This window comes from Meriones unguiculatus, chromosome 2 (genome assembly GCF_030254825.1).
Source record: "Meriones unguiculatus strain TT.TT164.6M chromosome 2, Bangor_MerUng_6.1, whole genome shotgun sequence".
NCBI lineage: Eukaryota > Metazoa > Chordata > Mammalia > Rodentia > Muridae > Meriones > Meriones unguiculatus.
In genome coordinates, this window is record NC_083350.1 from 14,912,454 (window position 1) to 14,926,648 (window position 14,195).

At 47.6% G+C, this 14,195-nt stretch overlaps 1 protein-coding gene across 4 annotated transcripts in view; it reads right to left on the minus strand.

Annotated features, from left to right (window-relative positions):
* Positions 1-14,195, minus strand: part of Myo5b (myosin VB) — a 300,504-nt gene that overhangs the window by 37,517 nt on the left and 248,792 nt on the right. For all 4 annotated transcript variants that reach the window (XM_060377047.1, XM_060377045.1, XM_060377046.1 and 1 more), the window contains exons 22-23: positions 8,698-8,928; positions 1,904-1,988 (exon numbers count right to left, since the gene is read on the minus strand). In XM_060377047.1, coding sequence (XP_060233030.1) covers positions 1,904-1,988; positions 8,698-8,928 — 316 coding nt within the window. The remainder of the gene's footprint in view (positions 1-1,903; positions 1,989-8,697; positions 8,929-14,195) is intronic.

Below are 14,195 nucleotides of genomic sequence, written 5' to 3' on the forward strand. Positions count from 1 at the left end.
AGCATTCTGACTAATATCTTGTTGAGAGGCTGCCCACGACAGGCTCGCCTCAGACGCTGTGGATGAGTCTCTCGTGCTCCTCACCTACCGTGCAGCTGAGGAGGGCTCAGACAGGAATGAGAGTGACTCCGCTCTCAGGGAAGTGGGGAGAGAAACTCTCAATGCCCACGAGCACACCCACCCAGTCCATGCGCCCGCCTCTCTCATGACAGCTGACACATGAAGTCCTGGCAGCATTTCCAGCAGAACCATTCTAAACTCCCATTGCAATCCTGATCTTTCAGGTCCTTGGAGACCAGACCAGAGGTGATACAGGGTGAAGCAGGAAAGGAACCTAAGACATTCTGATGGGCTTTCTTCTCCTGCCAACCTTGTATCCATAGCAACAGAAAGTTTTTTTTTTTTTTTTTTTTTTTAAGGGTAATTTGAAAGCAGCTTATATTTTCGCAAGATCTCAGGCTGGCAGGGGCTGTGAGGTTATGATGTTTGGCTGCCCCGTGAAACTCCTGAGAACTGTAAAGAGGGAGGAGATCTGGTTACACTGAGCCGACAACAGCTGGATTTATGTGCTCCACTGTTCCCCCTCAGCCAAGTGAGCCACAGAGGTGGGTGGCAGCCTAGACATTGTTGGGCATATGAGAGGGGCTATCCAGGAGTCCTGTCTTTCAGCAAACACTAAAGTGACCATCTGGTAGGAGACACAAGTGATAGAGGAGCAAGACAAATGTAAACCCAGCATATGGGCATTACTGTGCTGAGTGCCAGCTTCGGGCTTCTCCGAGTATCTTGCTCATCCCGCCCCCAACCCCCTCCAGCCCTTCCAGGTCTGTCTTTCCTGCCTATTTCCGGAAGAATACTCACACAAGGTCACAGACCTGCGTATAGCAGTGTCACACTTTCAATACTGGCCTCCAGATACCAAGTCCCATGCGCAGTTTTGCACATTCAGTATGTGTTTCCCTTTCAATAGACTCTTCAAACAAATGTCACAGAAGGATGTTAAAACTGGCCTTCCATCTATGCAGGGGTTCTGGGTTATCTCCATGAATAGTCCTTGGTTGGAGTATGAGTCTCTTGGAAGTTCCATGTGTTCAAATTTTCTTGTTCTGTTGCTCTCCTTGTGGAGACCCTGTCCTCTCCAGCTCTTACTATTTCCCAGTTCTTACCTAAAATTCCGTTCACCTGCCCAACAGTTGCCCATCCGGCTCAGCATCTGCTTTGATAGTCTACAGCCATTGAAGCAGGACATTCTCCCCAAGCATGGTTGGATACCATAAAAAGCTAAAATGATACGCTCAGGATGCGAGGCTAAGCACTGCACTCAGGGTCAGCCGCTTTGGACCCAGAGAAGAGCATGTCTGATTGCATGCGGGTTGATGCCCCAGGTCCCGCCTCTGAGAAAAAGGTATCGGACGGGTCTGATGCTCTTTGGGTGGATGACACCTAAATGAACATCTGTACAAAGTCCCAATTTATTTCTAATATCAGAGATCAGACCTCTACTCTTGCCTGATGCGTCTAAAACAAAAAGGGGGAACTGTAGAGAGGTGCGGAATGCTATGCCTTAAAGATGGAGCTGGTTTCTGCCTTCCACCTTCCCGATGGTGAATGCTCTCTGTCACGAACAACTCCACATTTGGCTAAGGCTGAGAATCTGGCTTGCTTCCATGTATGTGGACCTATCTGCATTGCCCACGTGGCACGCCTGGGTTGGCTACCCAGAGGTTATTTAAACTGTGGGCTGGCTTTCCCCAGGGTCCGAGGAATGTTCAATGTTCCTGAATAAACTGCATTAAAAAAAAAAAAAAAACTGGCCTTCCTTTTCCTCAGCCCTTCCTTAGTAAGCCCCGCCTCCTCCGCATCGTCTACGAGGCTTTGGAAGCCCCGTGAAGAGTGAGCGTACCTTTCAACTGGCGCAGGATTTGGTTATTCAGGTGTTCTTTCTCATCCTTCAAGAGGGCATTTTCATGTTCCAGGTCTGCAACTCGCTGAAAGAGACCAACAGGTGAAACAAAACAACAAACAGAAGAAGCCCTTCCCCTGTGGAGAAGATGGCATGAAACACTCTACCTAGGAAAAGAGATTAAACCAAAGTTGCTTTCCTTCTGAAGGAAAATTATGTACACAGAAGAAAAAAAAGAATCCAAGCTACGCAAGATAGAGTGGCTCAAACCACTCGTAGTCATTTAAGACCCACAGAGACCCCTATAATGTCTGTTCTTGGCTCGCGTTCCTTACTGAGGAATACACAGCAGAAACAGCCTTTCATGTGTGTGAACCTGCTTGTCTCTCCTGCTGAATCATGAACTGTAAAACCTGAGTCTTGGGAGAGCTAGAAGCTCAAGTGGACACATCCTCTCTGGTCTTTGTTCTGCCTCCCCTTTCCTGCTTCACTGGATCAGTGTTCCAGATTCTGAGAGGAGGAGACATTTGGTGCTGACATTCAGATACCTCATCCCAACATGTGGCTCCTGACGACACTGCCAAAGAAACTTGTGGTGACGAAATTCTGGTAGGTCATGAGTAAAGAAAATGGATTTGGGGCTGGAGAGTTGGCGCAGAGGTTAAGAGCAGTAGCTGCTCTTCCAGAGGTGCCGAGTTCAATTCCCAGTGACCACATGGTGGCTCATAACCATCTAGAATGAGATTTGGCGCCCTCTTCTGGTGGGCAGGCACACATGTAGGCAGAATATTGTATATGTAATAAAATAAATAAATCATTAAAAATGAAAAAGAAAATAGATTCTACCAGAGGTGAATATGATTATAAATAAATATATAAATAAATAGTTAAACAAGAAAGAGACAATATTAAAGAAAAAACCTAGAACTTCTGAAGGAGAAACTGTCTATGATTACAGAAATAAATATCTGTACTTTAAAACAATTCAGATGAATGTTCTAAAGGACTTTGAAATCATTAGTTGATATTAAGCATGAAATAATGGCCAAGTTACCCAGAAATCCCACTCCTAATCCCCATAAAAACATAAAAACCTAATCCCTATAAAAACTCATACAAAGGTGACTATAGCAACATTTTTCATGGTAGTCAAAAGGTAGAAACAACTAAATATTAGCTAATGGCCCAACTGCATGGCCATACGATGTTATATTACTTAGTAATGCTAACTGAAATACCAGGGCCAGTGACACAGCTCACAGGTAAAGATGCTTACTACCAAGACTGATCGATAACCTGTGTGTAACCCCTTGGTTCTACATGGCAGAGGGCGCAGACTCTTGCAAGTTATCTTCTGACTGCTACACACGGCCTTTGGCATGTATGTACCCCTCCAAGATAAACAAATAAGCATAACAAAAAATTAAAAATAAAAACCGTAATTCTGGGTAAGAAGAAGCCACAAGAAACGGCATCTGTATGGTGAATTGGAAAGGGATGTCTCCAACGGGGTCACAGTCCCACCTTCTAACAGTTCTGTACTGAATTCACTGTTCAATGGTAGCTTTCCCCCATTATTTAGCTCTCATCTGTCACTTTTCCCAGAAGCCTTCTTAGCCTCTGAAAATGAGGCCCACTGAGTGCCTTACTCTTTTTGGCCCTAGTGTCCCTCTACAGGCTCTGTGAGATCACAGTGACTCTTGGCTTACCCTGTCAGCCTATGGACCATAAGATCATACTGCAGTGGGCTGGGTTCTGAGGATGTCACAATCTGGCAGTACAATCGGAGTGAGGAAATGTCTCTAACGTGCTCATCATATATTTGAACACCCAGTTTTTGTAGCAGTGTTTGGGGGCCGATGTCACGGTACCTTTAGGAGGTGGAGCCTTGCTGGAAGAAGTATGCTGGACGAAGGGGCAGGCTTTGAGTACTTAAACCTTCGCCCTATGTCTTGCCCTCTCTGTGTGTGGGTGAAAATGTGCTTTCTACCTTTGCCATTATAGTTTCCATGGTAGTCGTCATGCCTTTCCCCCCATGGTGGAGTCCCCTTCTGGAACCATAGGCCAAACAAACCCTGACTTTCCTAGCTTGCTTTTTGTCATAATATTTTATCACAGCAACAGAAAAATAGCATATACATGGGACACTCTCATAAGTTATTGGTCAGGGAGGCCACAGAAGCCACCAAAACAACATAGGTTCTTGCCATTGCTCTTAGTTGCCTTCAATGACTAGATGTTAAGAGCCCATTGGCGAAGATGTATGACGTGGAAGAGCCAACCTTTAACTGACGAGAAAACCCTTCCCTTCTGGCTAGCGTACATAATACTAGAAGGTGCTGTGGAGACTGCTAAGGGGAGGAAGGCATCACCGTCTTATCCAGTACTAGAATCAGCACGCTTCCATGCTGACCTGCCTGGAAACATGTGTTAGTGGTACTAGAAGCAGCACGCTTCCATGCTGACCTGCTTGGAAACATGTGTTAGTGGCATGAAGGTTATTGGTAACAACCACTTTCTGATGCATTACAAGGTCTGTTCCTTAGGAGGGATTTCAAGCTGGTATTACAAATCCATGATTGAGATCACAGGCCAGGAGGGGAAACTTATTGCTGTTGTTTTGCTAAGCGGTCCTGCTAGCAAACTACTCTTTAAATATTTATGTTAATATCCATAATTTTTTCCTTTTCACAACTTTGGTTGAGAAGCTTTTTTTTTTTTTTTTGTATGTGTAGTGGTTGATGCAGATTCATAACTGGTCAAAATGCCAAGTTTAAGTCACTGTCAATGCTCACTGTAGATTTGTTATCCATACTGAATGCCCCGCCCTCTGCCCATCCAAGGCTCAGGGAACACGATAGAGGAATGGGCAGAAAGGATGAGAGATCTGGAGGAGGAGGAGGAGGAGGAGGACTGTAAGATACCAACTTCTAGGCATGGCTGTTATTTTCATTAACTTACAGCAGCTGTGGTTACCTGCACATGATCAGGGCAATCAAAACCCCAGCACCGACGGGGCAGGAGGAAATACTGGCAGCTGTAGTCTACTCAGTGAAGAAGAGTTGCTGTGCTTTAAGGACATGGCTACTGGTAGGTTGCCCATGCCCAAGTGGATGGCCCCACACCTGTGTATATGGGCAGCATTGATTGGACTCAAGGAGTTATTCCAACCAAGAACAAAAGGAGGACATGAAGTTCTGGAGTATGGGCGCCAGGAGGAGTTGGAGAGAAATAGTAGTAAATGTATTCAAATAATAAAATTAATTTTTTTTTAATCTAAGGGGTGAGAAGCCAGTGAAATGGTGTGTCAGAGGGAAGGGTGATTGCCACCAAGTCTGATGACCTGAGCTTAATTTCCAGGATGCAGATGATGGAAGGCGAAGACTTACTCCTAAAAGTTATCCTCTGACCTTCACACACACTCTGACAACAACATTATTAAATATTTAGGCTGGGGAATTTTTGCTTGTTTGTTTTCGTTTTGTTTTTTGAGAAAGGTTCCTCTGTGTAGCCTTGGCTGTCCTGGACTGGCTTTGTAGACCAGGCTGGCCTCAAATTCACAGAGATCTGCCTGCTGCTGCCTCCCAGAGTATTGGGAGAACAGGTATGTGCCACTGCGCCCTGCTTAGGCAGTGTGGAATCGTAACACAAAAGTTGAAATTAACATCCTTTGGATGTTGAGCAAATTTGAAATAATGACTAAAATTCACATCTTCAAGATAGCCCAGATGAGTTTTAGTCTTTCCCGAGCTCACAGAGCCTTCAATGCTAAAACAGAACTGCTGCTCTCTGGTGGTTTCACAGGCCATAGCTGTTTCTGAGATCAGAACATGCTTCCTGTGTGAGCCCTCTCTCTCTCCTCCCGGCTGCTCACTACAGAAGTCCTCATGGCTCACAGTCACCTCACACGGGTGTGTCCTCAGAGTGGCTCCGCTGGCTGGCACTCCCCTTTGCTTTTTTTTATAGCACATGATGGATCATCTTAGAAGGACTCCCGCCCCTACCTTCTGTTCCGAAGAAGGAAAAGGACTCTTGTGCTGATTACTTTTGTCCCACTGTGTAGAATGATCTCTAACACATAGACACTTAATAAACACCCACTGAGTAAAGGACAATGGCTTCCATTTCTCTGTGGCAAGACCTGTCACCCACAGAGATGCATCAAAGCCCTTTCTAATAACTGTCAGCCTTCTCATGAAACCACTAATCCTGAGCCAATGAGAATGAGCAGGTCCAAGAGAGCAGACCTAAACACGAGAGCCCTGAACTCTCTCTAGACAGAACCCTCCAGCTTCCACTCAGAAAACCTCAAACCTAAGGCCACACACTGGAATCAACCATCAGCAGAGGGTTTCTGAGGTGACTGGTAAGTGAAACAACATTCGGCCTAATGCACTAGCCTAAGTTCTTAGGAGCTGAGGCCTGCTAGACACCTGAACAGGCCAAGGACTCCCCAGGGCCAGACAGTTGGCTGCGGGTCACTTTTCCACTCCCACTGCAACTTTGCACCAAGCTAGGCTCTGTGTAACCATCAGAGCACAATCTGAGTTAGGAGCTATTGCCAAGGGCAGCCCAAGGGAACCACCTCCCTTCCAAACAGCAAGGCCACACAAAACAGCACAGTTGCACAAATGCTGCCAGGATGGATTCTGAGGCTTTTAAAAGGAACAATGTTAGGAGCCTCAGTGAGGTTTCTCTATGGAGAGGTTGAAGTGATGTCTCCTTCAGTATAAAATGACAGGCCGGGGTGACGGGCAGCTCTATGCCCTGTGGACACAGAGATCAATTCCTGGCTCCTAAGGGATAAGGCAGCACCACCATGTGGCCTACCAGGTAAATCATGAGAGGGGCAGCCAAGTGTCCCAGCATGTCAGTTCCAATACAGCACTTGCAGTTTCTGCTGACAGAAACAGCAAACCCATTAATTAAACATCTACCAACCACCGGCTCCGTCCCTGTGCTTTGCTGGTTTCATCAATCTTACTCAATGCAGAGAAAGCCCCTGAACATGACCTGAAGGAAACCAACTGTCTTATTATTCAGCATTTGCACAGGCTTCTGCTAAATAGTAAACCCCAGCGAGGCAGATACTAGAATAGAAACCAGAAGCCAGCTGCCCACTGACCATTCTCTAACCACTGGAATAAAAGATTTCACAGAGAAATTGACTAGAGAAAGGAGAATGTCTGTTTCCCATTTCCTAGAAAGGGCAGACCATCCCCACTTAATAGATCATTTTATGCCAGTGTCTTTTGAGGGTTGCTAACATAGGCTTGTATTTGTTTGAAGTTAGAGAAGAGGGTCTTGGCTGGGTACAGTGGTGTATGCTTTTTTATCCCAGCACTCAGGAGGCAGAGGCAGGTATATCTCTGTGAGTTTGAGGCCAGCTTGGTCTACACAGCAAGTTCTAGGCCAGCCAGAGCTACCCAGCAAAACCTCATCTTAGGATGGTGTGGGGGAGCAGGTATCCTTGCTCCTACTATGCCCCTGTAGTGCCATGGACATTTTTCTTGCTGGTTCCAAACTCCAGTTTTTATTCAATCCATTGGCCAACAGGCTCCTAGGCAACAGACTTTTTTTTTTTTTTTTAAAGAAGTAAGATGGACTTTGCTTCTCTGTTTTATTCTACCAAGAAAATTTTCATACAATAAGCCCTTACCTACCTTTGGATGGAAACCCAGCTATTTTAGGTGCTCTGAGGCCCCAGTTCAAAACTTTTGTGGGAAGGTTGGAAGGCAAATGAGAGTCTATAGGTCTCAGCTAGGAAGATGAAACAGGGCAGTGGAAGAGCCAGCGGCTACAGAGCAGGGCTGAAGTCTTCGTTTAGTCAGAAAACACACAAAATTGCATGTGTTGGCCAGCACAAGTCCAGAAGCAGTCTTAGAGATGGCCAAAGCCATGTGTAGATGTGTGTTTATGTGTGCACATACACACCTGCACATGGGCACTGTGGTCAGAAGGGGTTCTTGCACACACCTGACAATATAGAGAAAGGGCTCGGGCCAGTATTTCTGTGTCTGCCCCAGGTGTGCCAGAGCTTTCCTTCCAGCACCAACCAACACGGACTCTCCTTCCTCAGGTTCTCAACCCACCTGAGTCTGTATGTTGGACGGATGCTAAACATATGGGCAATGCACTACCTTCCTTCTAGTTGGGTCCTGGATGAGACAGGGGAGGAGACAGAGGTATCTTAACCCATAGACAGCCCTCCAATGGCACTGTAGGACTTTTCCTCTTCCAAAGAGCCATCTTGGGAGTTCAGGGGAGCTTCTTTGTAGCTGAATGTCAGGAGCAGTGGAAGCAATGCCGGGGAGTCCCATTTCATGGACCAAGAATAAGCCTTACAAACCAGAGTGAGAAAGTTGGGCTACAGCCATCGGAGCAGACTGACTCCCCTCCCCTGAAAAAAAAATTCCTGGTGGGTGTGATGGATGCAGGTTGCTGAAGCCTTGGAACATTTAGCACCTGCCACCTCTCTCACTAAGGACTAGATTCTAAGGACTCTGTAGAGTTGGCCTGGGAACTGACTCTAGGCTTTAAGAAAGATGAGCAAGGACAGACACAATTTACTCTCCTAAGGAATGTCACAATAGTTAGCTAATGGCAGCAACTCAATCAAAACTTGCTCAGGGACCAGGCATTTTCTGCACAGCCATTTACGAAGTGAAGAAGGGTGGCTGGTCTGAGGACACAAGCTCTGGAAATCAGGAAAACTTCCCAGCATGAAGAACCAGCTCCAACAATGCTCCACCCAGCAGCCCTTCAGCAGCCCAGCTCCTTCAGTCCATGCATACCTTTCTCAGCTCGCCATTCTCCTTGTGCGCATCCTCTAGGACCCTGCGCTCTGACTGAGCCTTCTGTAGCTCAGAGCGCAGGCTCTGTACCTCCTCCTGCAGCTGCACGCTAGTATCAGCCTCCTGGTTCTGCTGGTAATGTGCCAGCTCCTTCTTCAGCTTCTCCACCTCCATGGCATGTGTGGAGGTGACTGCAGACAACTGCTCTGACAGAGTCTTGAACTCTTTGTTCTGTAGAGAGCATCAGCGGATAGGGAGGAGGGAATAAAGAAAAAGAGAGTGTTATCAAGCCAGGAAAAATCCTGAAAGCCACTAGAAAAAGACTCCCAGGGCAGAAGTAAACCTCATGGTCATCACATGCCCATACAGGCACTCTTGTACCATCTCCCTAACCTTAAACTTCTGTTGTGAACCTACAAGTAGAGGGAGACACAAACAGCAGCACTGGCATTGAAACAGTCCAAGGAAAGCATGTGAGTACCCTCACAGGAGGTTGGCTGGCTGCAGGAATAATGGAGCCAGCCACTTGGACCTACAGTTTGGGCTCTTAGAATTCTCCACCCTTTTCACATTAAGCCCTCCTAGCTTTGGACTTACTGGCACAAAGAGCTGTAACCTAATCCTTACTGTTGAGACAAAGGACCCCTTCAGCATCCCCTCTTTCAAGGAGGCCCTCCAAGGAGCCCCAGGGTCTCTCTTGCCACCTGTCAACATGGCTTACACTCCACAGTTCTTACTGGACAGACTAACATCTGACCACACCCGGCTCTAGCTGTGTACCCAGTCACCAGCCAATTCATGTAGCATCAGACCCTGAGAGCCTGCTTCCAAGATCAAACTCAGTGTAAATGGTGGGCAGAAGATGGGAGAACTAAGGGGTGTGTGGCAGCGTGCTCAGTAGGGAGAAGTGGAGCCGAAGAAGGAGAGCTCTCTGAATCAGCAGGCGAGCAAGCCCTCATTGATCGCTCTTCATTGTGTGTTCCACAGGAACTCCAGGCAGCACAGCCATCAGCTAAAATGCCAATAAACCACGGCATCAGAAATCAAAGGCTATTTACAGAGAAACTAAACCTCACAGGAACTCTCAAAGAAAAAGCTGTTGGCACCTACATAGCAGCCCACAGCTCGCAGCACCATGTTTGAGCATGCAAGCAGGACATTCCTTGTGTGCAAGATTCCCCACTCTCTGCAGGCTCCAGGTACAGCCTGCTTCCCCCTACATCTGGTCTTGCTGTCAGCCTCACCTGGAGAATCTAGAAGAAATCCAATGAAGCAGAATCTACTTAGAAAGACCGACACCTGTGTGAACTGGTCACCAGGGTTTGGGTGTACACTGGAGGCAGACGGCCCCTCCGTAGGCAGAAGGCAGGTTTGGGCAACTGCTCTCTGTTCTGATCTCTGCTGTGGGATGTGAGCGAGCTCTGATCAGCTGTCAGCTCTCACTGGGATGGCCTGGGCCATGTTGACAAGGGTAGGGAGGTGGCTTAGGAGGTCCCTAGATGAAGCTTATTGGAATACAATGTGGCAGAGGCAGGGGATGCAGCGACATCTCAGCCTGCTATGGTCAGATATGACACTTCGGAATGCTGATGTTTCTGGAAGGCCCAGCTTTCCGGATCCTGATACTACTAGAGAGCAGACTCACACACTGGGGGAGAAGGTGCCTGAAGCTGACAGACCCGTGAGCTCACCTCTTCCTTGGCTGTTTGTATGTTTGGTCCAGTCACCCACTTTTCTGTGGCCCACTTCTTCCTGTATAAACTAGGGAGGAGAGAGGTTCCCATGCTAGAAGGTCATTATTGAGATGCAGGGAACAGAGTGCTTGTCTGGTATGTGCTACACAGTTAGTGTTCAGTGACCGTCAGTGACTCACTGGCCTGTGCTCTCCAAGGAGTCCCTTACGCTAGTTCACAGAAGCCTCTGCTTTGGCCAGTCCCAACGCCCACCCATCACCATCACTCTTGCCATTCAAACAACCCCCGCATCTGGCGTCCTGTGGCTGTATGTTTTGTCTTTTAGACATAGGGCCCACACAACCAGACTTACTGTGGTTCCCAGTCTTACTCGAGCTGGTGTGGGAGGAGGGAAAAAAATCATTGTAAGACTCTTCACGGTGAAGTGAACACAGCCTATGGCACACAAATACTCACTCTGGGCCAGCACTGTACCTCATTCATGCCTACTGAACATCACCCTTCAGGGATCGCAACTGATAGCCCTACCCTGCACAGTTCCCGGCAGTGAAAACTGGGGCATGGAAACGTTCTGAAGCTGAAACTTTTTGTAGGTCGCTTTTTTCTAACATATATGGATACCATCGAGAGTCATAAAATATTGACTAATGTAACAGTTACTGAGTGGCTAATTAGCTATCCTGAATTAAACGGATTTAAATACCACTGACTGAACTATTGATTTGACATCTATCTATCTATCTATCTATCTATCTATCTATCTATCTATCTCTATATCTATATCTATTAGATAAAATATATATATTAGATAAAAGTATTTAAACATTATATTCACAAGGGCCTAAGGACCTTGCGTTGTACTACAAGTAACTGAAAATCCAGCCATGTTTCTCTACTACACTGGCCAAGTTCATGGACTCTGTCATTTTAGTTGAACTATGTCACACTAGCAGCTACTGCCAGGGACACTATAGGACAGTTTCTGGGATGGTTCCTGTTTCTGCTGCTGTAGGTTACTATGAAGGACACCATGAAGGAGGTAGTTTATGACATCAGAGACCATTAACCCAGAAGGGAAGTGTGTTGGCACCAGGGACAGCTCCTGCTCAGAGACTCTCTGGTGACCCAGTCTTCTGCCGATTACACACAAGCTTGGTGTCAAATGGAGCCCGCTCTCTGCAGCTGTGGGTCCTCAGCCTCAAGACATGAACTTGCGTGCTCATCTCCCCTGGTTTTGCCTTTCAGTTTTTTCCCCATGGCAGTGGGAATACTCTTTCCAGATTCCTGCCTCCCGTGACTGAGACACGGCCTCCTTTGCCATGCTGCTCTGACAAGTGACCTGGGGACACTTTGTCTCTGGTATCCCTAGCAATGTACATCTTTCCCTTCAGGGTTAAAGACTGTGAAGAGTGTCTAGATTAGCTCCGGGAATCCCAGAGGAAAAGACACCCAGCTTCCTTCCTGAGAGCTGGTCTGCTTCCCAAGAGATCTCCAGGGCCCGTGGGGACCTGTGCTCGTGCTTCTCCCACCACAGCTGCCACACACTGCTCACCAGTCCCAAGGACACGACACTTTTATGAGCATGACCTCAGACCTATGTTGGAGTATCTACTTGGACTGGAAAGCAGTCCTCATATAGAGCCTCCTACTGGGAGTGGTCTAGAAACCCAGCCAGAGGTGGCAAAACCTGCCTGAAAGCAGCCTGCTGTGTTTCAGTCCCAGCCAGGTTGCTTACTGGCTGTGTGCCTGTAGGTAGGTCCCTTATCCCCTCTGTGCTCATTTTCAGGATGGGGATGATGGTAATACTCCTCCCATAGGCGTTGGTGAAGGTCAGTGAGTTAATGCACAGGAGTAGTGCCTGGCATAACAGCCACACGGGAGGCAGTGTGAGAAAGATCTCGTGTGTCCCCTGATCACCCGCTGCATACAGGGAGCCTTGGCCAGGGTGGCAGCATCTGCCACTGCTCACAGATGTTTGCCAAGCAGAAAGGCTTAAGGCAAAAGCTTCATTTAAAAATAGACCTTTCAAATCTGCTTCTCTCTGATGTTCAAGCACGTGGGGTGTGAAACACTCTATTATTTTTATCGACTTCCCACAGCAACAAGGCCAGTGCCGAGCACGGTCTGAAGCCAGGGCCAGGGTGGCCTGTGCCCCAGAGGTGCTCCTTCCTAGTAGGGACAGTTGTTTCAGTCCCTTTGTCCTTCTGTCCAAGGAGCCTGACTGTCCAATGGTCACTGGCACTGACAGCCCTGACAGAGACAGACAGACAGACACTGTGGTGCTTTGTGTTTTAGCAGACCTCTTCCCTGGTCGCTGCCTCCCTGACTTGCTGTGTCGCCACAGGCTGACCAGGGAAGGGACTGAGATCCCCAACCCCCACTGGGAGGGCTGTCTTCTCATACTGTGCCTGTACTGGCTGGTTTTGTGTATCAACTCGACAACAAGAGTCATCAGAGAGGAAGGAGCCTCAGTTAAGAAATGCCTCCATGAGATCCAGCTGTAAGGCATTTTCTCAATTAGTGATCAATGAGGGAGGGCTCAGCCCATGGTGGGTGGTGCCATCCCTCAGCTGGTGGTCTTGGGTTCTATACCAAAGCAGGCTGAGCAAGCCATGGAGTACAAGCCAGTAAGCAGCACCCCTCCATGGCCTCTGCATCAGCTCCTGCCTCCAGGTTCCGGCCTTGTTTGAGTTCCTGTCCTGACTTCTTTGATGATGAACAGTGATGTGGAAGAGTAAACCAAATAAACCCTTTCCTCCCCAACTTGCTTTTTGGTCATGGTGTTTCACCATAGCAGTAGAAACCCTGAATAAGACAGCATCCAAGCTGCACTCTGGGTGACTCCCAGAAAACGCATATCCGGGGCACTGGCTCTTCCCAGAAGCGTGGTCTCTGCCCAGGGCAGGAAAGCAAAGTGTCCCGCTGTCAGCTGTCTCCATTGGGGCTCACATGTAGGACAGCCAGCTTATCCAAAAAAGAAAAAAAAAAGGTTCATTCTACTGGGAGTGACTCAGGTGGAAGAGTGCTTGCCCTGAATCATGTACATCATGAACCAGGGTTGATCCCTCACAGGGCATAAAGCTGGCCGGGACTACAGAAAAGTCTATCTTTAAAAAATAATAATAGCTGGGTGTGGCTACACATCTCTAATCCCAGCACTTGGGGAGGCAGAGGCAGGAGGATCTCTGTAACTTCGAGGTCATCCTGGTCTACAAAGTGAGTCCAGGACACACAAGGCTACACAGAGAAGCCCTGTGTCAAAAAAACCCAAAACCAACCAACCAACCAACCAACCACTACCATCAAAACCAAATAATAATAATGATGATAAAAACTGGCTCACCCATTTTCCTGCCCTGAGGTCATCCTAGGATAGAATGGTGGCCTCCACTGGCATGGATGGTGGCCCCACTGCCAAGTTTTTATTTCCCTCACACCCACACCATGTGCACCATACATCCTTACTCTCCTTGCTTTTTTGGAAGCCTGGTCCTATGCCTCTTTGACACTATGAGAGCCCTGTTGAGGTGAGCCTCTTGTCCTCTCTGGGAGCCCAACTCAGTAGTAACAGCACACAACAGGGCCAGCTCATTGGTGGCATCTGGAACTAAGAAGCTAGCACCTTCTCCATGCTGGCTGTGGGATGAGACCTGAGGTGCAGGTCTTTAACATGCTCTACCTCTGTGGCTTTGCCAAGATAGCTGATGTCCCCAAAGCACCATACTTCAAAATGACTCACAAAGTCATGTGAGAATCATATACTGTATGGATCATAAGTGAGTGAATGTAAAGTACCTGCCACAG